The sequence below is a fragment of the Hyla sarda genome, chromosome 2, assembly GCF_029499605.1.
Source record: "Hyla sarda isolate aHylSar1 chromosome 2, aHylSar1.hap1, whole genome shotgun sequence".
Lineage (NCBI taxonomy): Eukaryota > Metazoa > Chordata > Amphibia > Anura > Hylidae > Hyla > Hyla sarda.
The window spans coordinates 60,956,315-60,982,507 of record NC_079190.1 but is presented as its reverse complement, the minus strand read 5'-3'; the positions used below and the strand labels follow the sequence as shown (position 1 = coordinate 60,982,507).

At 46.2% G+C, this 26,193-nt stretch overlaps 1 protein-coding gene across 4 annotated transcripts in view; it reads right to left on the bottom strand.

The window, feature by feature from the left end:
* PDS5B (PDS5 cohesin associated factor B) overlaps positions 1–26,193 on the bottom strand; it is a 136,864-nt gene that overhangs the window by 50,358 nt on the left and 60,313 nt on the right. For all 4 annotated transcript variants that reach the window (XM_056561895.1, XM_056561894.1, XM_056561893.1 and 1 more), the window contains exons 10-17: positions 17,215–17,309; positions 16,832–16,977; positions 15,958–16,109; positions 14,678–14,791; positions 3,587–3,668; positions 3,032–3,080; positions 2,582–2,721; positions 322–437 (exon numbers count right to left, since the gene is read on the bottom strand). In XM_056561895.1, the coding sequence (XP_056417870.1) occupies positions 322–437; positions 2,582–2,721; positions 3,032–3,080; positions 3,587–3,668; positions 14,678–14,791; positions 15,958–16,109; positions 16,832–16,977; positions 17,215–17,309 (894 nt within the window). The remainder of the gene's footprint in view (positions 1–321; positions 438–2,581; positions 2,722–3,031; positions 3,081–3,586; positions 3,669–14,677; positions 14,792–15,957; positions 16,110–16,831; positions 16,978–17,214; positions 17,310–26,193) is intronic.

Here is a 26,193-nt window from a genome sequence, read left to right as displayed (position 1 = left end):
TTCTTGTTGCCTAGTGTCAAGCCTCCTAATGACAGCAGCATACACCCATGGTCTGTGTCCCCCAATGGAGCCGATAGAGAAATATAGATACGGGCTGCCTTCTGTACAGTATGTCAGGAAATTCCCCTAATGGAATTATGTAAGAACCTGTAAGCAAAAGTTCTACCTTACAGGAATACCAATACCAAGTTCCTCGACTTGTACTTAAAGGATACGAATGAGTCAAATATCCTGCTTTGTGCCAAAATACTTCAGTACCCAAGCAGCCCCTATGCACAAATCCTTATACTTACATACAAACATCATTACACAGTTTCCTACCTTATTGATTCTGTATCTATGTGCACAGGTGCGATCCGTTCAAGCAGAAACTTCATCATTTCCAGAAAAGGGTTTGTTGGCTGCTTAGGATTGCCCAGTTTCTTTGTTATATCACGCTTTTATTAAAAAAAGGGATGGGGAGGAAGAGGAATAGATTTTAACGTTACCCTTTACATTTATTGCTTCCATTATCTAATTTAAAGGAATGCAGTGTATGTCCTGCGAGCAATAGATTTCTAACAACTAATTCTACTCCAACTTGAAACTTTGCTACAAAAACCCACTATCAGTTGGGCAGCTTTTGATAAGTTTTTTGCTGTTTAATACAGACCGTCATTCATCATTGTAGGTATAAGTGAACCATTTTTCTACACTTTTTTTGTGTGCTGGTCGCAGGGCATTTGGTACATTTTGTGCAGGTCACATTTTCTGAAATTTCTCACGTACACCAAAAAGATAAGCTAAGTCTGGGCTGGTGTAGTTTTAGAGACGTTTCTGTGGCTTTGCGCTTTTTAGCGCCTTTTCACAAAAAGGCGCAGTTCATAAAACCCTTCCTTATCATGTCTATTGCCAAAATCAGTGGATTGCAACTCAAAATCAGCAGAAATGTGTAAACCAAAAGGCACAAAAAAGTTGCAAATAAACCCTGCTTGTGCCTTTTTTGCAGACACAAAAAAAATTGTCTAAAGACCATGATAAATGTAAGCCATAGGCTCCAAACCAAGTGGATCGCTACACTGAATATTCAATGCTCCTGTCCTGTGACCCACTGTTTTTCACAAGTGACAGTGGTATGTACTGAAACCTCAGGGATCACATGGAAGGATGGTCTCTCCATGGTCAACAAAAATAATTTTTACACTAGCCGCAATTAATTTTTTAAGTCTATAAGCACTTATACTTGAGATTTTGAAAAATCTAAAAGGATTTGGGGGAACTGTGCGCGTACACTATAACATTCCACACACAGTATTTGACATTCCCCAATATCTTATTTTTACAATGACTGACAGTCTTAGCTCATGCGCCATCCACTGTCAGGGCCTATTCTTGAGCTGAACCATCATAGTCTGACTCCAATCCAGTGTTACAGAAGAAAAATAAAAAAGCAAGCAGAAAAATGTGGTCCTTGCATTTTGCATAAGGCATTTCAATAATAGGTTGTAGAGCAGTTGCATGCCGTGACAACATATTTCATGGAACAGGAAACACTTATCTGAACATATCAAAAAGGGTTAGCCAGGGGAATTTAATTTGCTACTGTCACAAGCCTGCCTAATTATATATATATATATATATATATATATATATATATATATATATATATATATATATATATATATATATATAAAAAACAACCACCACTTTAACTCACCTTCCTCCACTCCCTCGTACCACTACAGGACCAGGGCGCCCCATCTCCATCCAGTTTCCGTTGACAGCCTTCTTCACCGGAGGCGACCAAAGAGGTTGACGTGACGTCAGTGCGACACTGCGCAAATCAGTGGCCACAGCGATGACCTGCCTCAGCAAGTGATTGGTGAGGGGCACTGTTAGTCCCCCCCAACTATAGATTCAACTCTGCAGCTCACTGCCCGTGGACAGAGCACTCTGACACCGGAGGAAGGGGACTTAACGCGTTTATTTTTTTAGGTAGGCTAGGGACAGTACCAAAATAAATAATTCCACTGGACAACCCCGCTAAAGTTTGGTAAGAAATAAAAAGTAGTAAATCTATTTTAATATCCAGAATCTAATTAGCTGTTGATTTATTTAAGCTTGTACAAATCATTTTCAAAGTGTTGTGACCTCCCAGACAAGGAAGGAATAAGATTCTGGACGGTCCCTTTCCAAATTTCTCTGGGGAGTCAGACAAAGTGGAACAACTTTTAAAGACTTAAATTAATAGACAACAGATTCATTAGATTTGGTTTAGAAATCTTACTATATAGATTCACTCAACACTAGTTACTGCCCTGTACGCACAACAAACCTGTGGCCGTATATAAAATATTACAACTTCACGATGGGTCAATGATTTTGGGTTAAACAGTCCTCAATATCCAGCATCTCCGTATCCCTATGTAGTTTGATTATTGCTACTGGACTTGGGCAGCAAAATAATTCTTAACACCTATGCGTTAAGTATATGCTGCAGTTAACTGTGACTATTTAAAAAGCACCAATACTTCCAAACAAGTGGTTTAACATTGTATAAAGCTGGCAGCTGGTAAGAAAGTAATTTAGTAGGTTTTCTTACCACACAAACTTCTGCCTGCTTGCAGGAACAGGTTGGACTGACAAGCTTCTCCAGCTGACCTCTAATTTTTTCATCTTCTTCTAAAACTTGGGTAAATTTCTTTAAAAAGTCTTGACCTTTACCAGGATCTGGTAAGTTTCCTAAGACAAAAGAAACATACTAAATAAACAAACAATGAGAGTAATGTCAGATATTTTTTCATACAAATGGCAACGGATCTTGTCGATAATTTGGTGTTATTATCTAGAATCCAAACAAGCAATAACAAAGTAAAAGCTTCTTCCATCTCCCACATAACACAACAACAACAAAATAGTTAGCCTAGAGTAACAGAGCAAATAAGCTACAATGTGCAGAATTACAAATTTAGCTTTAGGTGATAAGTCAAATATCTTTAGGATCCATAGTAGCGAGTTAAATGATAAGAGATACTTTCATATGTGGACTTACGTGTAATGACCATCACTTTAGAAAAAATTGCTTTACTCCCAGACTCAGACTGAAAAACAAAATTGTAAATATTTTATGATAAAGTAACTGAATAAAATATTGAAAAAGACAGCTATTGAGGTAACTTTATGAAGGCAAGCAAATATAGTGTGTATCCAATTTAAACCCTTTGCATCATCAGGAATAGATGTACATCTGATATGCGTATGGGGCCTATGTAACAGGCTCAGCAACAGAGTCTGCTTCATATACAGATGCTGCTATCAGCCACAATCAATGAACGCCAACAGAGCTAGCTCTAATGCCAGTCATTTAACCAACTAGATGCTGTTGTAAATCGCAACTGAAAACTAGGTGGTTTAAAAAGTCATGAACGGCTTTACCATAATTGAAGGAAGGAAGGAATAGCACAGCATGCATAGCTATTCCCCCTATAAAAATGATGAACAATGTAAGTCCACTGGGCACCAGCTGTGTCTGTGTTAAGATGGAAGCAACAAGAGAACTGTGAATAGCCCCTATAAAATATTTTTATTGACACAAAGAAAAACTTACTTTAGGCTGTTTGATCAAGTCCAACAAATCCTTTACATGATGTCTGAGCATATTCTGACACTTCCACATCTCATTCAATGCTCTGAAGTATGAAGAAGAAAAGGAGCAAAATTAAGTTTAAATCTGGAATAAACTAATCTTATTTAAACAACTTGTGACAGCACTAGGGATATCGATTTTTTATGGCCGATAGCTGATAACTTATACCGATATAAGTTATCGGCTATTTAAAGCGGGCGCTTTAAATCAATGAACTGCGGCAGCTTTTGCGGGGCCAGAGACCGCCGCCGCCACCCGCTTCTCTCCCCCCCTGCCTGTCCTGGGGTCCTCCTGAGTCCTATCACCGCCAGTGTGACCGAACACACCTCCACCCGCCCCCCCCCCCCCCCCCCCCAACACCGCACTGCCCCGGAGAGAGACCGCCACCGCCGCTGCCTGATTGCCTCCCCCATCCCCGGTTTGATAATTACCTGTTCCCGGGGTCCACGCTACTTCTGGCTCCGGCGGCATCCTCCTGAGCTGTCACTGTGCACACTTAAGGTGACGTCGCGTTGAGGACGCCACTAGTCATTGCGCAGCGCACAGCGTAACACAGGACGCCGCAGAAGCCAGAAGTAGCCCGGGCCCCGGTAATTATAAAAAAGGGGATGGGGGAGGCAATAGGGCTGCGGCGGCGGCGGTCTCTGGCCGGGGCGGTGCGGTAGTCGGGGGTGCAGTGCGGTGGGGGCGGGTGAATTATCGGCAAGGTAATTGCTGATACCGATAATGTCCAAAATCGTTAATATCGGCCGATAGTTACAGAATTGTGAACTGCACTTCTGGCAGACTAAGGGTTTGTTTGCACAGGCATAAACCATTCTGGGGGGGAAGCACACTTCAAATGGAGCATGGCGTTTAGAGCAACAATTCTCCCAAAAAATAAAAGTTAAAAAATGTATTTAACTATTGCATGGACTTAAACATTGTTTTTTTTTTTTTTTTTTTTCTTAGACAAATACCCACAGAAAAAAAAATATAAAAGAAATATATCACAGAAAAAAAAGGCCACACTTAATGGTTACTGATGCAAAGACAGGTTAGGCACCTATTCCCACAATGATACAGATCAGCCACAACGCTATATAAGGGGAGGGGGCACAGGTTCAAAAAGGAGATTTTTTTGAACTTATAAAATCTCTTTCTCATTGCCTTCATTGGGGGGACACCTTACTGATGCGTGTATGCTCTTACCACTAGGTGGCGCTGACACTAGGAAAAAAAAGGCGGATCCTCCCTGGCAGGATATACCTGCCCACCTGCAGTGAGGTAATCAGTTTTGTCACAAAGCAGTAGGAGTAGCCAACAAAGAAATATGTCCGAAGGACCCAAGAAAGGAATCCTGGATAAACAACCCAAGAACGGAAAAAAATTATCCAGAAAAAAAGATGAAGAAATGGGTGGGTGCGGTGTCCCCCAATGAAGGCTACGAGAGATTTTACAGGGAGAACAAAAAAAAATATCTTCATTGGGGGAACCCTTATTGATGGGACATACCAAAGCAGTCCCCTAGAGTGGGAAAAACAACCACCAGAGAAAGTCAGTCCCGATACCGAACTCACGTGTCCACAAGGCCTGCGGACGAGCCCCCAGGTCAGAGACAAACTAGGCCCAGAAATCGAGCTCCCGGAAGAACCCCCGTCCATGGAGATTGACTAGGACGCCAAAGGAAGGGACCATCCTCTGTAGAGACTCAAGACACCCGGGACATACAGAGAGACCAGAAAAAGTCGACCAGGAAGCCAAATGGGCCAGAACCATCCCGGAAGCAGATGGGAAACAACTCCCAGGAACCCAGCAGGGCAATCAGTGTACACCTAAGCAGAAGACAAGCACAGGAGGTGGAGACCAGAAACCACAGGAAAAAAAGAAAGACCGAAATCTGCTCTGGAGAGGTCTGGTGCATGAGAACAAAGACCTGAATAGCTGCAGACCCAAAAAACTGTCCCAGGGGTCCACCATGAGCACCCAATGCTGTGGAGTCGGAGAGTCAGACAAAATTTTGGGTACCTGGAGTCGGCAAACAATGCACCGACTCCGACTAAATTTAGATTGGAATAAAAAAAAAAAAAAGCAAGTTTAAATGTCGCAATTCACAAAAAGTTATAATTAATGATTTCTCTACTTTAAGAATAAAGACCAATGCATGCAATGCCTCACATAACCACAAAACGAACACGTTAAGAGACCATGAAGAAGCATGCTTTTTATGTGCTTCACTATATGGCACGCTATGCACAATTAGGAGCGGCAATACTTCTACTTTTCATAGTGTTGTGTTCTGCTATTACAGGGAACCCATGGGTAACCTAGCCTCTCACTGATAAGGGATTAAAGTAAATATGTTTTTTGCAGGACTAGAGATACTTGTATAAGTGAAGGGAATGGAGGGTCAATAGTTCAAGACGGAAGCTGTAGACCATTGGAAAAACTGCTGTCATTCAGCTAAGGCTATAAAAACTTGGAAACTCGATAGTTAGCTTAAAGGACAACTGTAGTGGTACACTTATATATGCCCGTGCCTAAAAAATAAACAAAATTAACTCATACATACCTTCCTACGAGCCCCCGTTGGTCTGGCACAGGCCTCACGGTCCGGCAGTGCTGACGTCATTCCACTTCCTGGGGACGGGGACGCCGCAGAGCAATCGGCGTATCACCCGTAGCGATGTCCCGCCCCGGCCTGTAATAGGCTGAGCCCACTGTCATGTAAGGAGCTCTGGCCAGCTCCTTACATGACAGTGGGCTCAGCCTATCACAGGCCGGGGCGGGACATCGCTACGGCCGGTGATACGCCGATGGCTCTGCGGCGTCCCTGTCCCCATGAAGTGGAATGACGTCAGCACTGCCGGACCGTGAGGCCTGTGCCGGACCAAAGGGCGCTAGGAATGTATGTATGAGTTTATTTTGTTTATTTTTGAGGCCCGGGCGCAGGCATATATAAATGTGTGAATTCGGGTAGAAAACAGACATGGTGCACATCTACAATCTTGTTTAATGATCTGATTGCTTCTCAGCATAATATCAAAAACTAATATATAAATGTGTACCACTACAGTTGTCCTTTAAACTTTAAACATGACTATGGGATTCTACTAGGGAAATCATGTTTTATAATAAATGCCCCTTCCTGGTTCCTCCCACTGCCCTATCTTCAGCAGCAGATCAGCACACAAACTGTTCAATACAGTAGACTGTTGGCTTCCCAGCCAATAGTCCTGTGGTAATGACATGTATGTTGCCTTTCTTTCCTTCAAGGAAAGTATTAAATACATATGCATATTAATTACAGAGGAATCGGAGTCGGGGAGTCGGAAGTACAAAAAAACGCGGAGTCGGAACATTTATCTACCAACTCCACAGCCCTGAAGGCAACAATAGCCAGACTGGTGTAATCCGGATGACCTGAACGCCCTCTAATTCGGGAGGACAAGGACTTCGAAGGAAGAAAGGGGCGGAATGCCCTGAAAAGGAGACATCCCTGATACCGGAGAGACAGACATGGAAACTGGAGATGTCAGAGTCACCTGGAAGACAAACCCCTGAAGAGTAAGGAAAACAAATAGTGAAAACTCTACGGACGATAAATTTCCATGTGGAAATATAAAGAAGTGAAAAAAAAGTGGAGTACAGAAAGACTGCCTCACCAAATGGGATCGCGGAGGAGTCTGGGCCGGAACACTCCACATGCAAGAGACCTCGACCATCACCAAAGCCCAAAGAACTGGAAGAGCCACCTGAAAAGACCACAGTATCCTAGTACAGAGTCCAAGCCAAGGAGACTTACCGGATTTGGACCCCAGGGACCAGAGCACTCCGAAGAAATGTCCTGCCAGAACGGGAACGGAGGGGGAAACAAAGGAGAACCCAGCTGAGACTCAGGTTCTGGGGACGGAAAGGTTACTCCAAAAGACTACGTAGACAGTATGGTACAACTGACACAGACAAAAGGGAAGGAAGAACTCACCCTTCCAGGGAGATTGTGCCGAGGGAGAAGAAAAGCAATGGTAGGACCCGAACAACAGACAGTGGCTAGACCAGCTGTCGCCAGCTAGACAAGATTACATAAACTCTTCCAACAAAGGAGAGAGCAAAGGCTGCGTGAGCAGCAGTAGATAACCAAAAATCAAAAAGAGAGCCAGGCTGCCATGGTGGACAGTAGGCACACAAGCCTAGACTGTAAAAAGGTCTGTGGAATGCTCCCAGCAAAAAAAAAAATAATAAAATAAAGAAAAAAAAAAAAAAAAAAAAAAAACACAAGGGGCCCAACCGGATACCCCACCTATATAGTGGGAACAGAAAGATGGCATCATATTGGCAGCAGAAAAAGCTCAACAAACTTCCCCCTAGTGGAGGGAAAACAAGGGTGGTCAAGATGAAACTCAGGTACTGTCCATGCCAAGCACCCTGATCCCCGTACCCCCTGTGGAAAGGGGATTGGAAAAATGCACCAGGCTCTATACGGGCAGGGAAATTCTGCCTCACAGCCACAGGACAATTACTGGGTGGACGTGGTCCCCAGGCCCCAGCGACAACCCATCATTGTATGGAGGAGCCACCCTGTGTCCCCAGAGGGATCGGAATCCTGCACACCGGAGCTGGGCAAAAGACAAGAAGTGTTGAGAGCCATTCAGGATGATGACAAAAGCAACAGAGTAGGTGCCTGAGCCACCCTGGGCCGAAACCTTGGGAAAGAACCTGGAGGCACAGGGAGGGGCTGAACTGACTGTAACCCCATCAGGCCCCATGCCAGAAGAGAAGTGCTCAACAGCTGCAGAACTGTGGAAACAAAATCACAGGGAGCCCCCAAGGCACACTCCACCAAACAGAAGGAAAGGTGGGCTCTACACTTACAGAGCGGCCTTAGCATATGTAGGGACACAGACATGGGTACCTAACGATAGTAGTGGGGTACCAAAACTTCAGACACGAAAGGAACTGTAGACATCCAGAGGACCTGCAGGAAGGGAGACATGCCCCTAGCAGAACAACATTGCAACCTTAGAAAGGAGAACAGAGTGATGCTGCTGTTGCTGAGAAAGTCCCTGGAACTTGCAGAAAAGAAAAAAAAAAAAAAAAAAACACACCATCTTGTCTGCAGACGCAGACTCAAGAGATGAAAAACGTATGTGGAGCAGGAACCATGCAGACAAAGTATGACGTACAGGTAGAAAAGGGTCCCATGAAGCCGCAGACACACACTTTGTGGAACTTCACCACACTGCAGTCTCGGCCTCTGCAGAAACGGGGGGGGGGGGGGGGGGGGGGGGTCTGCAAGGTAGATTAGCAAACCATGCAGACACAGTCTGGCTATGTGGCATAGGGTCCATGGCCACGCCGGGTCCCGCATACGGAAACACAGAGTGAAGTGAGATGCCAACCTTCAGACAGAGTAGCAGGCATGCAGAGAGGGACCTGGTAAAGTAGGGAACCCTGCAAACCAGCATGTGCTGCATTGTATAAGGCCCATGGGGCAACACTGGGTGACTCAGTCGGCAGTGTGTTACCTTAACTACTGTCCACGGTGTGGGAAGTGTATGGTAGCTTACCCGACATAGTAGTAAGCTATGCGGAAAACAGTCTGGCCGACTGATACAGGATTCCTGAGCGCCCAGGGTCACTCCAGTCAACCTCCCACAGAAAGTGGGGTACTGGAGTGCTGCCTATCCAACAGGCGACCTGGTAGTGTAGAAGACCCAACAGATGAAGGACCGTCTGACTGGCATCAATCCCATGTACCTGTAGGGACCCTCAACCCAGCAGTGAGGAACGGAAAACCTGCCTATGTCCGCGGCAGCCCTGAGATCAGAGACAAATGGCGGTGAAAACCGTGCAGAAAACAGTCTGGCTGAACAAGAACACCTCCAGGTGCTGGTGAAAAGGGGACAGTCAGATATGCAATAACTGTGTCCCTTTGTCATAGGTGGGAGGGCAGTGAGGCCTAGGAGACATGGATAGAACCCCCCCCCCCCTCCCCCACGTATACCGCACATAGCAGTGGGGTACCGACACTCCAGCCGCAGATACAGCCGTGTGATGTATGACAGGCGGTGTAGGAAACCATTCAGACCACTGTCTGGCTTACTGGTATGGGTCCATAGTAGAAAACGGGTCACTCCGTCGGACACCTCGCACAGTAGTGAGGTACCGGAACTCCAGGCGCAGAGACATCAGCTATATGGTGTGAGACAGACTTTGTAGGAAACCATGCAGAACACTATCTGGCTTACTGGTATGGGTCCATAGTAGACCACGAGTCATTCCGTCAGGCACCTCGCACAGTAGTGAGGAACCGGAACTCCGGCCGCAGAAACATCAGCTGTGTGATGAGAGACAGGCGGCAGAGGAAACCACGCAGACCACTGTCTGGCTTACTGGTATAGGTCCATAGTATACAAAAGGGTCTTTCCTTCGGACACCTTGCACTAGCAGTGAGGTACCGGAGTACCAGCCACGGACGCGGCAACTATGAAGTGACTGACTGTCTGGCATAATGATATCAGGTCAGATCCATGCCCACGCAGGGATGTTCCCATGGAGACCTTGCGCTGGATGTGGGCATCCGGAGCACTAACCGCGGATGCGGTAGCCTGTGGAGAAGGGAATCATATAGCATGACATGCCAAGAACACCCCCCAGGATGAGTGGCCAGCAGACCTGACAGATGAGGAATCTCAAAAGAAATGCGAGCGCCTGAGAGGAACGCAAAAGAGCTTGCATATTGTATGGCACTCAGTGGTAGGAGAGAACAGATTGCTGGAATATATCCCCTGGAAGTTTCCAAAGGATCGTGAATCATTGGCAACAACCCGCCACGGCGGATTGCATATGATCTATGACAGTGAGCAACAATGCAGAATTAGGGATGCCAGAGGGATACCCCATGTGGCACATGCTGCAATAGAAATCAGAGTGCAATACAAGCATGGGACACAAGAGGGTGCCAAACCACACCAAATGGTCTGAGTGACCAATGAATTATTTTTTTCTAGTTTTTATTTAGAGTTAAAAAATTATGCAATAATGATGTAATGATGTGGCTGGAGGGAAGCATGGGGTGCAGGGCGCCGCTCAAAGTGCTGACCGCAGAGCCAATGTCTTATGCAGGCAGACCGCAAGCCCCTGCAGCAGCGACAGCTCATAGCAGCCTGCTATAAAAACGCCTGCCAAGCCACCGCACAGCTCTGAGAAGGGGGACAATAGCAGGCAGAGATAACTGGCTCCAGCTGGGCTACTGCCTCGGGAGCAAAAAGATGCTGTTCCTAACGGAGCACCGCCATCTCCTGCAGCGGGATAGAAGGGCGGAGCTAGACACCGCAGTGTGAGCTGCATACCGCAATGGACACGGCCCCCAGCAGCACACGAGCCGGAGAAGAGGAGCTGCCTGACCTCCCGGCTCGCGCCTTGAGTCAGGGGAAGAAGGGCAGAGCTAAGTGCCGCCATGATCCCGCGAACTCCCGCGGGCAGAGCTCCCTAGAGCGCACCCCCACCGGGTCCACACAGCAGACCCGGCGCAGAAGTGAGGAGGTGACGGCTCCAGCAGGCGAGACTTGCAGAAAGTGAAAGTTCCCGCCAGAAAAAAAAAAAAAATAGATCACACAGCTCCCTGGTAACCCCCCCCCCCCCCCCCCCCACCATGGATGCTGAGGACAGGAGATGAAGCTAAATCTGCATGAATAAAATAGCAAGGGTTAACCCCCTCACTGCCCAGACCCCAAAAAAAGCCCCAGAAATAGGGACATAATATACTGCTTGCTTGACGAGGGTGTGGGGGTGTGACTGTATACTCACCTCTGTCGCCACAGGTAAGATAGGGGGACCCGGACCCTAGGTGCAACCCAGGCGCTGGCTGTTGGCGGGAAGGGGTTAACGGTGCATACTTTTATGTCCCATGCCCCTTAGCCGCATATGGGGGAACAGATGGCGCCATGCTCCCGAACCCCCACCTGAAAAAAAGGAAACAAAAGGGAGTAAAGAACTTAACTGAACAGCCCTTAATAGAAATTCTTTTTTTTAAAAGACAAGGTCTGGGAAGCTCCCAGACCTGTGTCTTGCCTCCTGCTGACACTAACTAAAACTGATTACCTCACTTCCAGTGGGCGGGTATATTCTGCCAGGGAGGAGCTAACTTTTTTTTTTCCTAGTGTCAGTGCCTCCTAGTGGCAAGAGCATATACCCATCAGTAAGGTGTCCCCCCAATGAAGAGCAACCGAGAAATACTGATGAACAACTACTCACACACCTACTATTCATGAGAAGGGTAACTGCTTAGTATTATAGTTGCACACAGATAAGGCACATACAGGGTGCCAGTTATATGATACCGTATTATATCACCAACAAAAGAAATTGGCCATATAAGAACAGCCACCACTGGTTCACTAAATATATCCACCAACAAAAGAAACCAGTAATGTAAAAGATTACCACTTTATTTAACATATATGCAAAAATGGACATACATTTAAAATGTAGAAAGGATATAAAAACAAGGCACCAAATTGACCGCTACAGAAAAAGTGGAGGAGGTATGTTGGAAACAGCAGCATGGAAGACATGGAAATACAGATACTACTAATAATGCCAGTATTTATCCTAGTACCGGAAGAGATCAAGAATCCACAAGGCTACCATAGGCAAACAGTGAACCAAAAACATTACATAGCTAAGGCTTAATACAGAACAAAAGGACACATAAAATATACATATACTGAATCAGAACATCCTGCCATGCACTGCCTACCTACCACCTCCAACTCCAACGTACATTTCGCTTGTGCTTCTTCAGGGGGTGCCCCCTGACGAAGCACAAGCGAAACATACGTTTGGGTTGGAGTAGATAACCAACAAACAGGAATAAAGCCAGGCTGCAATATTGGGCAGTAAGCACACAGGCCAAGACAGTGCAAAGCTCTTCCAAAAGCTCTCAGCGAAAAACAAGGGCCCAGCCAGATACCCCACCTATATAGTGGGAAGAGAGATGGCTCTATATTGGCAGTAGAAAGCGCCCAGTGAAATAGTCCTGAGTGGAGGGGGAAAACAAAGGGTGGTCGGGATGAAACTCAGGCACTGACCATGCCAAACCCCCTGATTCCCGTACCCCTGTGGAAGGGGAATTGTCAAAGTGCACCAGGCACTGTAGAAGCAGGGGAATGCCAACCTACAGCAACGGGATAAAGTACTGGGTGGACTTAACCCCAGGAACTCTGTGAGAACATATCGAAGAGCCAAGTTGTCCCCAGAGGGATCGGAATCCTGGACACTGGAGCTGGGCAAGACCCAAAGACGTGACTACAAATGCAAGAAAGAAGCGCACACACAAAGCAACCAACAGCGTTAAGAGGAACACCCCGTCAGGGTGAAACCCTGAGCCCGATGGGCACCAATGGGGCCAGTATGGTCATGTGGAAGGTAACAGAGCGGGCGCCTGAGCCACTCTGCACAGGAATCAAGGAAGATACCTGGAGCCATAGGGGGAGCGCTGAACTGATAACACCCCTCCAGGCCCCATGCCAGAACAGAAGTGCTCAACCGCCGCAGACCTGTGGAAACAGAACTACAGGAAGGCCTGAGGCACACCCCACCAACAGAAGGAAGGTGGGCACTACACGTGCATAGGGATCGAAGCATACGTAGGGACACACATGGAGACCTCACGATAGTAGTGGGGTGCCAAGACTGCAAAACACAAGAAACCACAGACATCCAGAAGTCCAGCAGCATGGAAGACAGGATTAGCACCCAACGGCGTGTCACAACCATGCCCCTTGCAGCCAACGTGGAACTCTTAGAAAGGGGAACAGAGAATGCTGCTGTTGCTGTGATAGGCCATGGCACCTGTAAGAAACGTCAACATCCCATCTCTGATGGTGCCACACACCAGGACTGCTGTCGCAGTTGCAAGAGATGGCGGTATGTGGGACTGGAAACAAGCAAACATAGTCTGATTGGTCTAACCGGTTCAATAAACCCACAGACACACAATGTGTGGAACTTTACATGGAAAGAGTCACCAGCCTGCAGTCGCGGGAGCGGCAGGAAAGGGGGGAGGTGACCTGGTGGATTAGAAACCATGTAGACAGTCTGGCTATACGGCATAGAGACCATGGCCACACCAGATCCCACCTTTAAAGCCACACATTGAAAGCAGCCACCAGCCCTCAGCCATGAGTGTGGCAGGCATGTAGAGAGGGACGTGGTAAAGCAGGGAACCCAGCGAACCAGAATGTGGTGCATTGTATAAGGCCCATGGAGCAACTCCTTCGAACCCTCCCACAGAAGAAAGTCTGTCTGACTGGCATCAGTCCCGTGTAACTGAGGGACCCACATCCAGATTCCTCACACCAGCAGTGAGCACTAGTTGCTGAAGACCGGAGACGCAGCAGAAGCTGCATGAATAAAATAGTGTTAACCCCTCACTGCCCGGATTCCTAACCCCCCTAGTCGCCACAAACAGCTCCAGAAGCAGGGCTACTACTGCTCGTTCGTTGGGGGAGGGGGGTGCGGTAATGGGGGCATACTCCCCTCAGTTGCTATATACTCACCCCTTGACGGCTTCAGCCAGCATTAGGCCACACTGCGTCATGCCAGGCTAATATAGCGGGGCGAGCATGGGCAGTGTGGGACCCAGGGTACAACCTCCAGGCGCTGGCCATTGGCGATAAGGGGTTGACGGCCCCTTTGTCGCATATGGGGGAACAGATGAACCCCCACCTGAAAAAAAGGAAACAAAATGGAGATAAAAACATAACTATACAGCCCTTACTAGAAAATAATTTAAAAATTTACCAGTTCTGGGGAGCTCCCAGACCTGTGTCTTGCCTCCTACTGACACTAACTAAAACGGATTACCTCACTTCCAGTGGGCGGGTATATCCTGCCAGTGAGGAGCCGACTTATTTTTCCCTAGGGTCAGCGCCACCTAGTGTCAAGAGCATATACCCATCAGTATAGGTGTCCCCCAATGAAAAGCGACCGAGAAATTAAGAATGAATAAATATGATTAAAAATTATTATTTTTTTAAAAGTGTTTCCCTGGCAACTAAAGATACCTACTTAACAGCATTTAAGTCCAATGTCGCGTACAGATAATATAAGCACTTCATTCTCTCTGTAGTTTCTAAGTTGTGGGGAACCATGTATTGTGCAAAAATCCGTTCTACCAGCAACCTATAAAAGGGTAGAAATAAAAACACTTTAACAACATTTTATAAATACAACATTTAAAAGATGTCCAGAACAGACTATTCCTATTCCATCCTGCCCAGGCTGCAAAAAAAAAGAGAAAAACTTTCACTTACCTTCCTACGTTCCCCCTGAGCTCCACAACAGCTGATCGGTTGGCTGGGCTGTCTACTTCCAACTTCCCTTAGCCCGGGACGTCACACGGCGCTACATCCTATCACCAGCAAAGGTGGGACATCGCTGCGGCCAGTTATATGCTTAAGTGCCGTGTGACGTCCTGGGCTAAGGGAAGATGGAAGTAGACAGCCCGACCGACCAATCAGCTCTTGCGGAGCTCCGGGGGAAAGTAGGAAGGTAAGTGAAAGTTTGTTTTCTCTTTTTTCGCAGCATGAGCAGGATGGAATAGGAATATTCTGTACCGAAATCTCCTTTAACAAACCTAAAATAAAACATTCAAAAAACTGAGTTATGCACACTTTCAAGCAGTTTTACATAATGCACAAATGGCATAATTATTTCCCGACATTGTCAGAAAAAAAACAGTAAGAAATTAATAGCTTTTCAAAAGTAAACTCAATATGGACCTAGGATTTCTGCCACTTTTGAAGTTCTCATTGTAACAAGGGAGACAAAAACCCAGGTAACAAAAGCAGAATTACCAAGCAGCTTATGCCCCATATATTATTGTAGTAGAGTCAGGGTTTTAACAGTTTAAATCTGGGAACCATAATCATCAGTGTCACCCGCACTACCAGCCGGTACCAACAAGTTAGTGAAAGCGACACTATTGACAGATTCCCTTTAAAGGAGTACTGTGGTGCAGGAACACTTATCCCATATCAAAAGGATAGGGGGATGTGTGTCAGATCTAAGTGGGTGTACTGCTGGGAGAAACCCAAGTGCAGCACTCTAGCTCGCCTATAAATATGGGGCATGGAGGGGGTGTCACCCACAGCTTTGTGCGTGGGTTGACGCATTCGTTCCTGGGGAGGGGGAGAGCCCGAGTGCCATGATAAGACACTTCTGCATTCCTGCACCACAGTACTCCACATCTTAAAATGTAACTTTTTTATTTAAAAAATTCTCATGGAGTAGGAATATTACTACACGTAAATTCATATGTCACAATACTTTTAAAAAGTAATGCTCACCGATCATCGATACTGTTCTGATAATAAATATGAAGAAGTTTATCTTTAATCCAGGAAATTTGTTTTGCAGCCTCTTTTCCAGCTTCTGCCTGCAATGCATACTTCTTATAGATCTGAGCTAGGCCCATCAATGCTTCTTTTCTTACTCTCCACTGGTCAACAATACAAAAATAGGTAAAACAAAAGTTTAGTTATATAACTGGCCCTACACTAAAAGCTAACCAACCAGTATACACCCGTTTGATATTCTGAACTTTAGGGCCCCATATACACGGCAGAATTTCCTACAGGAAAAATATCGGCCAGACATTCTGCATGAAGCAGGTTCCTGCAGGACATGTGCCTTCTCCATAGACTGCAATGCACACAACACTTTCAGGTGCACATTATTTATTCTAATAGCCGGTACTCAAGTAGTCACTTTTTTTTGTGCCAGTTTTATGACACTTATTGGGGGAATTTATCAAAACCTGTGCAGAGGAAAAGTTGCTGTGTTGTCCATAGAAACCAATCAGATTGCTTCTTTCATTTTGTAAAAATCCTCTGAAAAGTGAAAGACGCAATCAGATTGGTTGCTATGGGCAACTCGAACTTTTCCTCTGGACAGGTTTTGACATGGACAGAGGTGTCAGCAGAGAGCACTGTAGTTGTGACAGAAAAGAAATCCCAAACAAAAAGAATTTCCTCTGTAGTATACAGCTGCTAATAAGTACTGGAAGGATTAAGAATTTTTAATAGAAGTAATTTACAGATCTGTTTAACTTTCTGGCACCAGTTAAAAATAAAGTTTTACACCGGAGTACCCCTTTAAGTTCTTACATTCTAAAGGCAGATGAAGTATATAAACAGCACGGATTAAAAGTTTCAGACTTACCCGCTTATCTAGAGTTCTTTCCCGAACAAAATTAAGAAGTTGGTCATTAACGAGAAGAAGGTCTTTCTTTGCAGCAGTTACTATAGACACAATGACATCATGTCTAATGGCTTCCTCAGGGTCATGGGACCTCACTTTTAGATACTCTGAAAAGCAAAATTACTTCTGATAATATTTTTAGGCTAAAACATCTGAACAAGAACTTTGTACTGAGCTTGTAAAGGGAATATTCACATATGGCAGAATTTCATTTTGTACATATGAACTGGATTGTTTTTTGTAATATGTGCCAGTCCAATTATATGAGAGGGCCAAGCGCAGCAATTTCTGCAAGAAATCTGCCATGTGCAAATATACTGTGACTGTAAAGAGGATTTCACTACCTGTTAAATCCTTGGCTAAATCTGGATGGTTCATTAAGCAGTGACTGGCAAACTTCACACATTCCAGGCGTATAGGTACATGTATATCATTAAACCTGGCAAAGAAAAAACAAAACAAATTCACCTTACAATAATAAATCTATTTTAAATTAAAAACTATTAGAAATAAGACTGGCTAAAGCTATGCTTGCATCGGAGAGCCAGCAATTTCTATTCTTCCTGTGGACACCATAATTTGAATTTCCATTGCGATGTTTACAGCACGAAAATTCTGATATGAACAGTGCAGCAGAATCCCACTGAAATCAATGCGACTCTTTTGCGGCGGAATCTCTATGCAGAATTCCGCGTGGAAATTCAATTTTCTCAGTCGCAATTCATTGGGGGACACCTTACTGATGGGTATATGCTCTTGCCACTAGGAGGCGCTGACACTAGGATAAAAAAGTCGGCTCCTCCCTGGCAGGCTATACCTGCCCACTTGCAGTGAGGTAATCAGTTTTAGCTAGTGTCAGTAGGAGGCAAGACACAGGTCTGGGAGCTCCCCAGACCTAGTCCTATTTTTTATTATTTTCTAGTAAGAGCTGTTAATAGAGCAATCCGCTGAGCTGCGCATCTTGCTCTCTTCCTGTTTCTAGGTTTTCTACTGCTGCTTACAGACTTGGCACTCCCCTCTGTTAGCGGAGTTTATGCGATCCTGGATGGCTCGGCGACAGCCGGTCTAGCACCATCTGTTCTTTGGGTCCTGCCATTGCTCTCCTCCTCCCTCGGTGCAATCTCCCTGTAGAGGTTTGTTCCGCATTCCCTTGTAGGGGGTCGCTGGACTACACGGACACTACGGTATTCTAGAGTAATCTTCCCTTCCCCCTTCATTCCCGTCCTGACGGGATGTTGCTTCGGTCCGCACAGACCACTGGGTTCCATGTCTGGTTAGTCTCAGTGTCTTGGACACTATCCTAGTATGCTGTGGCATGCCTTCTTTTGTAGGTTGGCCTTTCTGGTTCTTTGGGCCTTACTAATGGTTGTGGTCTGGGGCAGGTTAGCTCTCCTGCCCCAACTTCTCAGCGATTCCATAGTGGGGCAATCTTTCTGTACCGCACTTCTTGTCCAAACGTACAAGTTTGTCCTGGAGCGTTTTGCAGACATTGGGATTTACTCACTCTACAGGTGTGCATCTTCCAGGCGACTCTGGAACCTCCATTTCCCATGTCAGCTGCTCCAGTGTTCCGGGATGCTCCATTTGGCCGTTTATTCTTCCTGGTTACCCGGGTACGTCCAGTTCCCTTGCGGTCACTCCGGTATGTCGGGCTGCTCCTTTTCAGGGCATTCTGTTCCTTTCTTTCGCCTTATTCCTTCCGTCTCCTCCTTCGGGACCCATGTACTTCCGAGGCGATGGGCATTCTGGTCATCCAGTTTATGCTACTTGAGCTCATTTTGCCTCCCAGGCGCTCGCGGCGGGCCCTTGGGACCAGGGGGTTTTTGGTCGGCAACTGCTTTTATGCAGCAGGCCTTTCTCCTTCTTTCCTTCATTTTTCCAGTGTTTATCTGGTCTCCATCTCCTGTACTCTACTTCTGCTCAGGCGTACGATGCTCAGGGAGAGCCTCTTTTTCTGTCATGTTCTCTTGCCTCGGTTGACTCCGGACGGGGTTCCCTTGCTGTGCCTTTTTCCCCTTTTTCTGTTTTCCTGCCGGGCCAGACCTCTGTCTGGTTCTGTGTTCTTTGGAGTTGATTTTATATCTCCTCCCAGGATGGTTCCGGACCCTCTGGTTTCTGTCGACCTTTTTTGGTCTCCCTATAAGGACCCTAGGCTTGGAGTCTCTACATAGGGCGGTCTCTTCTTGGCATCCTTCCGGGAGCTCAGATTATGGGCCTCGGTTGGCCAGGATCTCATCTGCAGGCCTTACGGTCAAGTGGGTTCGGTCTCTGAACGGATTCCCTTTTCCCTGTTGATTGGGTTTTTACCCCACCCTAAGGGACTGCTTTGGGACATCACATCAGTAAGGTGTCCCCCAATGAAGGGCGACCATGAAAAGGAGATTATTTTTGTACTCCCCGTGAAATCTCTTTCTAGTAGCCTTCATTGGGGGGACACCGCACCCACCCTTTCTTCATCTTTCCGTATTGGCTTTTCCGGTTCTTGGGTTTTTATTCGGCATTCCTTTCTAGGGTTCTTCGGACATATGTCTTTGTTGGCTTCTACTGCTTTGTGACAAAGCTGATCATCTCCCTTCCAGTGGGCAGGTATATCCTGCCAGGGAGGAGCCGACTTTTTCCTAGTGTCAGTGCCTTCTAGTGGTGAGAGCATATACCCATCAGTAAAAAGTGTCCCCAATGAAAGCTACGAGAAAGATTTTACATTGAGTACAAAAAAAAAAAGTCTCCGTATGTGAACATAGCCTTAGGGGCTGTTCACACCACATTTTGGCCGTATGGAGCAGGGGTATATTGGAATCCAGTTAAAAAGGTATTCCAAAAGACAACCTCTTTAACCCCTTAAGGACTGAGCCCTTTTTCACCTTAAGGACTCTGCCATTTTTTGCAAATCTGACCACTGTCACTTTAAACATTAATAACTCTGGAATGCTTTTAGTTATCATTCTGATTCCGAGATTGTTTTTTCGTGACATATTCTACTTTAACGTAGTGGTAAAATTTTTTGGTAACTTGCACCCTTTCTTGGTGAAAAATCCCAAAATTTTATGAAAAATTTGAAAATTTTGCATTTTTCTAACTTTGAAGCTCTCTGCTTGTAAGGAAAATGGATATTACAAATAATTTTTTTTTTTATTCACATATACAATATGTCTACTTTATGTTTGCATCATAAAATTGATGAGTTTTTACTTTTGGAAGACACCAGAGGGCTTCAAAGTTCCGCAGCAATTTTCCAATTTTTCACAAAATTTTGAAACTCGCTTTTTTTCAGGGACCAGTTCAGGTTTGAAGTGGATTTGAAGGGTCTTCATATTAGAAATACCCCATAAATTACCCCATTATAAAAACTGCACCCCCGAAAGTATTCAAAATGACATTCAGTAAGCGTTTTAACCCTTTACGGGTTTCACAGGAATAGCAGCAAAGTGAAGGAGAAAATTCACAATCTTCATTTTTTACACTCGCATGTTCTTGTAGACCCAATTTTTGAATTTTTGCAAGGGGTAAAAAGGAGAAAATTTTTACTTGTATTTGAAACCCAATTTCTCTCGAGTAAGGACATACTTCATATGTCTATGTTAATTGTTCGGCGGGCGCAGTAGAGGGCTCAGAAGGGAAGGAGCGTCAAATGGTTTTTGGGGGGCATGTCACCTTTAGGAAGCCCCTATGGTGCCAGAACAGCAAAAAAAAAACACATGGCATACCATTTTGGAAACTAGACCCCTCGGGGAACGTAACAAGGGGTAATGTGAACCTTAATACCCCACAGGTGATTCACGACTTTTGCATATGTAAAAAAAATATATATTTTTTTTACCTAAAATGCTTGGTTTCTCTAAAGTTTTACATTTTTAAAAAGGGTAATAGCAGAAAATACCCCCCAAAATTTGAAGCCCAATTTCTCCCGATTCAGAAAACACCCCATATGGGGGGTGAAAAGTGCTCTGCTGGCGCACTACAGGTCTCAGAAGAGAAGGAGTCACATTTGGCTTTTTTGAAGGAAATTTTGCTCTGGGGGCATGCCGCATTTAGGAAGCCCCTATGGTGCCAGGACAGCAAAAAAAAAAAAAACACATGGCATACCATTTTGGAAACTAGACCCCTCGGGGAACGTAACAAGGGGTAAAGTGAACCTTAATACCCTACAGGTGTTTCACGACTTTTGCATATGTAAAAAAAAATAAAAAAATTTACCTAAAATGCTTGGTTTCCCAAAAAATTTACATTTATACAAAGGGTTAAAGCAGAAAATACCCCCCAAAATTTGAAGCCCAATTTCTCCCGAGTACGGCGATACCCCATATGTGACCCTTAACTGTTGCCTTGAAATACGACAGGGCTCCAAAGTGAGAGCGCCATGCGCATTTGAGGCCTACATTAGGGATTGCATAGGGGTGGACATAGGGGTATTCTACGCCAGTGATTCCCAAACAGGGTGCCTCCAGCTGTTGCAAAACTCCCAGCATTCCTGGACAGTCAACGGCTGTCCGACAATACTGGGAGTTGTTGTTTTGCAACAGCTGGAGGCTCCGTTTTGGAAACCGTGGCGTACCAGACGTTTTTCATTTTTATTGGGGAGGGGAGGGGGGCTGTGTAGGGGTATGTGTATATGTAGTGTTTTTTACTTTTTATTTTATTTTGTGTTAGTGTAGTGTAGTGTTTTTAGGGTACAGTCACACGGGCGGGGGTTCACAGTAGTTTCTCGCTGGCAGTTTAAGCTGTTGCAGAAAATTAGCTGCAGCTCAAACTTGCAGCCCGATACCTACTGTAATCCTCCGCCCATGTGAGTGTACCCTGTACATTCACATTGGGGGGGACATCCAGCTGTTGCAAAACTACAACTCCCAGCATGCGCTGAGAGACTGTACATGCTGAGAGTTTTAGTTTTGCAACAGCTGTAGGCACACTGGTTATGTATCACGGAGTTTGTGACCTTACTCAGTGTTTCAAAACCAGTGTGCCTCCAGCTTTTGCAAAACTACAACTCCCAGCATGTACGGTGCATCGTGTAAGGTGACTGCTGGGAGTTGTAGTTTGCAACAGCTGGAGGCACACCGGTCGTGAAACAATGAGTTAGGTAAAAAAAAAAACTAAGTTTCACAACCAGTGTGCCTTCAGCTGTTGCAAAACTACAACTCTCAGCAGTCACCGACAGCCAACGGGCATGCTGGGAGTTGTAGTTATGCAACCAGCAGATGCACCACTACAACTCCCAGCATGCACTTTAGCTGTTTGTGCAAGCTGGGAGTTGTAGTTAGACAACAGCTGAAGGTACACTTTTCCATAGAAAAAATGTGCCTCCAGCTGTTGCAAAACCATAAGTCCCAGCATGCCCATAAGGGAATGCTGGGAGTTGTGGTGGTCTGCCTCCTGCTGTTGCATAACTACAGCTCCCAGCATGCCCTTTTTGCATGCTGGGAGCTGTTGCTAAGCAACAGCAGGAGGCTGTAACTCACCTCCTGCTGCTGCTCCATCACAGGCTGTCCCTCGCCGCCGCCGTCGCTCCTGGGGCCCCGATCCCAACATTAATGCCGGGGATCGGGGTCCCCAGCACCCGGGGTCGTCTTCCCGCACCCGCTCACGCCCTCCGGAAGAGGGGCGGAGCGGGTGCGGGAGTGACACCCGCAGCAGGCGCCCTGATTGGTCGGCCGGTAATCCGGCCGACGAATCAGGGCGATCGTGAGGTGGCACCAGTGCCACCTCACCCCTGCAGGCTCTGGCTGTTCGGGGCCGTCAGAGACGGCCCCGAACAGCCAGTAATTCCGGGTCACCGGGTCACTGGAGACCCGATTGACCCGGAATCGCCGCAGATCGCTGGACTGAATTGTCCAGCGATCTGCGGCGATCGCCGACATGGGGGGGCATAATGACCCCCCTGGGCGATATGCCGGGATGCCTGCTGAAAGATTTCAGCAGGCATCCGGCTCCGGTCCCCAACCGGCTAGCGGTGGGGACCGGAATTCCCACGGGCGTATGGATACGCCCTGCGTCCTTAAGGACTCGGGATGCAGGGCGTATCCATACGCCCTGCGTCCTTAAGAGGTTAAAGGGATTACCCCTTTTCCAGACCACATTCTGCTGGGTTTTCCCCATCTAGCATACCTTATTTATAGTGCCCATTTTCTTTCAGTTCACTCCTAAAGAAAAACACAATGACTTTCCAAAGCATATTTGGGTGGTCTTCTCAAAGATTTTTTACTGTACAAAACCGTCTTGTAACTAGGTTTGGTCTGCTTACGCTTATATAGGTTTTATTTGAGAGGCATTTCATGGTAGGATATTTTTATGTTCCTTAACCCCTTGGGGACGAAGCCCATTATGACCTTAAGGACCAGAGCATTTTTTCGCTAATCTGACCACTGTCACTTTAAGCATTAATAACTCTAAGATGCTTTTACTTATGAATTTGATTCAGAGATTGTTTTTCGTGACCTTCTACTTTACATTAGTGGTAAATTTTCGTTGAAACTTTCATCATTTCTTGGGAAAAAATTCCCAAATGTCATTAAAAATATGAAAATTTTGCATGTTTCTAAAATTTGAAGCTCTCTGCTTGTAAGAAAACTAGACATAGCAAATAAATGATATATTGATTCACATATACAATATGTCTACTTTATGTTGACATGTTTTTACTTTTTGAAGACATTCAAAAACAGCAATTTTAAAAATTTTCATGTAAATTTCAAAATGTTAATTTTGCTGGGACCAGTTCAGTTTTGAAGTGAATTTGTGGGCCTTTATGTTAGAAATACCCCCTAATGGACCCCATTATGAAAATTGAACGCCTAAAAGTATTCAAAATGACATTCAGAAAGTTTGTTAACCCTTTAGGTGTTTCATAGGAATAGCAGCAGTGGAGGCAAAAATTCAAAATCTTCATTTTTTAAAACTAATATATTCTTGTAGACCATTATTTTTTAATTTCACAAGGGTAAAAAAAAGGAGAAAAAGCCCACAAAATTTGTAACCCATTTTCTCTCGAGTAAGGAAATACCTCATATGTGGATGTGAAGCGCTTTGCCAGTGCACTAGAGGGCTCAGAAGGGAAGGAGCAACAATGGCATTATGGAGAGCGAAGTTTGGTGAAATTTTTTTTTTCTTTTTTTTTGGGGGGGGGGGGGGGGTGATGTCACTTTTAGGAAGCTCCCATGGTGCCAGAACAGCAAAAAAAAAAAAAAAAAACACACACCTCTAGGAGCGTAACAAGGGGTATAGTGAGCCTTAAAACGCCACAGGTCGTTGACTAACTTAAGATAAAGTGGGACGTGAAAATGAAAAATTTTATATTTTTTTTCTCACTAAAATGCTGGTGTTACCCCAAATTTTCTCATTTTCACAAGGGGTAGTAGGTGAAAATGTCCCCCAAAATTTGTAACCCCATTTCTCTCGAGTAAGGAGATAAGGAGATTTTTTGTTCTTACCATAAAATCCTTTTCTCAGAGGATCCATTGGGGGACACAGACATTGGGTATATGCTGTTGTTGCTAGGAGGCTTGACACTATGGAAACCAAAAAAGATCAGCTCCTCCCAGCAGGATATACCCACCTACAGAGCCTGAGGTAATCAGTTTAGTCCCAGAGCAGTAGGAGAGGACCGAAAGGCAGAAAACCAAGACCAGTCCGAGGTAACCACAGAACAAAAAATAAATGAATGCATCCTCGGACAGGTAACCAAGCCAGGAACACCAAAAGAAAGGGAGAGAGATGTGAAGGTCTGGACGAAGCGGAAGGCGCAGCGGCACGTCGTCCAGAAGCCAAATCACGTCGGTGTACCATGCCCTCCGGGGCAAGTCCGGATCCATGAGCACGGCGGGAACGCCTTTTGCTTTGAGCTTCCTCAGGACCCAGTGACGGAGAGGTGAAGGAGAGGAAGAGGAGGGAACAGATAGGGTAGGGCGAAGCCTGACCAAGGAATCACCAGAGCATCCACGGCTAGAGTCCAGGGGTCTCGGGACTTCGTCACAAAGAAGGGAACCTTCTGGTTGTGGCGGGACGCAAAGAGGTCCACGTCTGAAGTGCCCCAGAGGGTGCAGATTTCCACAAATACCTCCCGATGAAGGGACCACTTGCCAGGGTCGGCTGAGGACCGGCTGAGTAAGTCCGCTTCCCAGTTGTTTACTTCGGGGATGCGAATCGCCGAGATGGCTGGAACTAAGAGTTCCGCCCAGAGGAGAATTTTTGATACTTCGGCCATCGCCACAGAGCTTGCGATGATGTACGCCACAGCAGTGGAGTTGTCCAAATGGACACGAACCGGGCAGCCCTGAAGGAGGATCTCCCAACGTAACAGGAAGATAGATTGCCCTCAGCACCGTTACGTTGATTGGGAGAAGGGCCCCCCCCCCCCCCCCAAAGGCTGGCGTCAGTCGTAATAACGAAAGGCTGGCATCAGTCGTAATAACCTGCCAGTGGAGGGGCAGAAAGGAGTGCCCCTGAAGAATTAGGGGGGAGCGAAGCCACCACAGAAGGGACCGGCGGGACCTCCGAGGAAGGACAATCCTGTGATCGAGAGACAAGGGAGACCTGTCCCACCGGGATAGAATCGCCAGTTGAAGGGGGCGGACATGAAACTGAGCAAAGGAACGGCCTCCATGGCCGCCACCATCCGACCCAGGACTTCCATGCAAAAGCAAATGGAAACCGGGGCGAGGTTTCGAAGTGTCCAAACCCCGACAAGAGTCAGCCGCTTGTCGGTGGAAGCTGAATCCAGGCAGAAGTTGTGTCGAACTGGAGTCCCAAAAATACCAGCGACTTGGTGGGAGAGAGGTTGGACTTGTCCTGATTGACCATCCAGCCGAAGCAAGACAAGTCCTGAAGGGTGAGGGAGAGACTCTAGATTCTGGGCTCTGGTCGGCGCCTTGATGAGGAGGTTATCCAAGTAAGGAATCACTGAGACACCTCTGGTCCGTAGGAGGCCGATCACCGGCGCCAGGACCTTGGTGAAGACCCTCAGAGCAGTGGCCAGGCCAAAAGGGAGAGCCACAAACTGAAAAATGGCCTTCCGGAACAGCAAAGCGGAGGTACCGCTGGTGTCCTGGGAAAATCGGAACGTGGACATAGGCATCCTTGATGTCCACCAAAGAAGAAACTCCCCTTGATCTATGGTCGCCACGACCGGAGAGAGACTCCATGTGGAAATGGTGAAGGAGAAGATGCTGGTTGAGGCGCTTCAGATCCACGATTGGGCGTATGGAACCCCCTTTCTTGGGGACAACGAAGAGGTTGGAGTAAAAACGTTGAAAACGCTCCCTGGGAGGAACCAGGACAATTACTCCCTGGATGAGAAGGGACTGTAGTGCGCCTCGAAAAGCCTTCGCTAG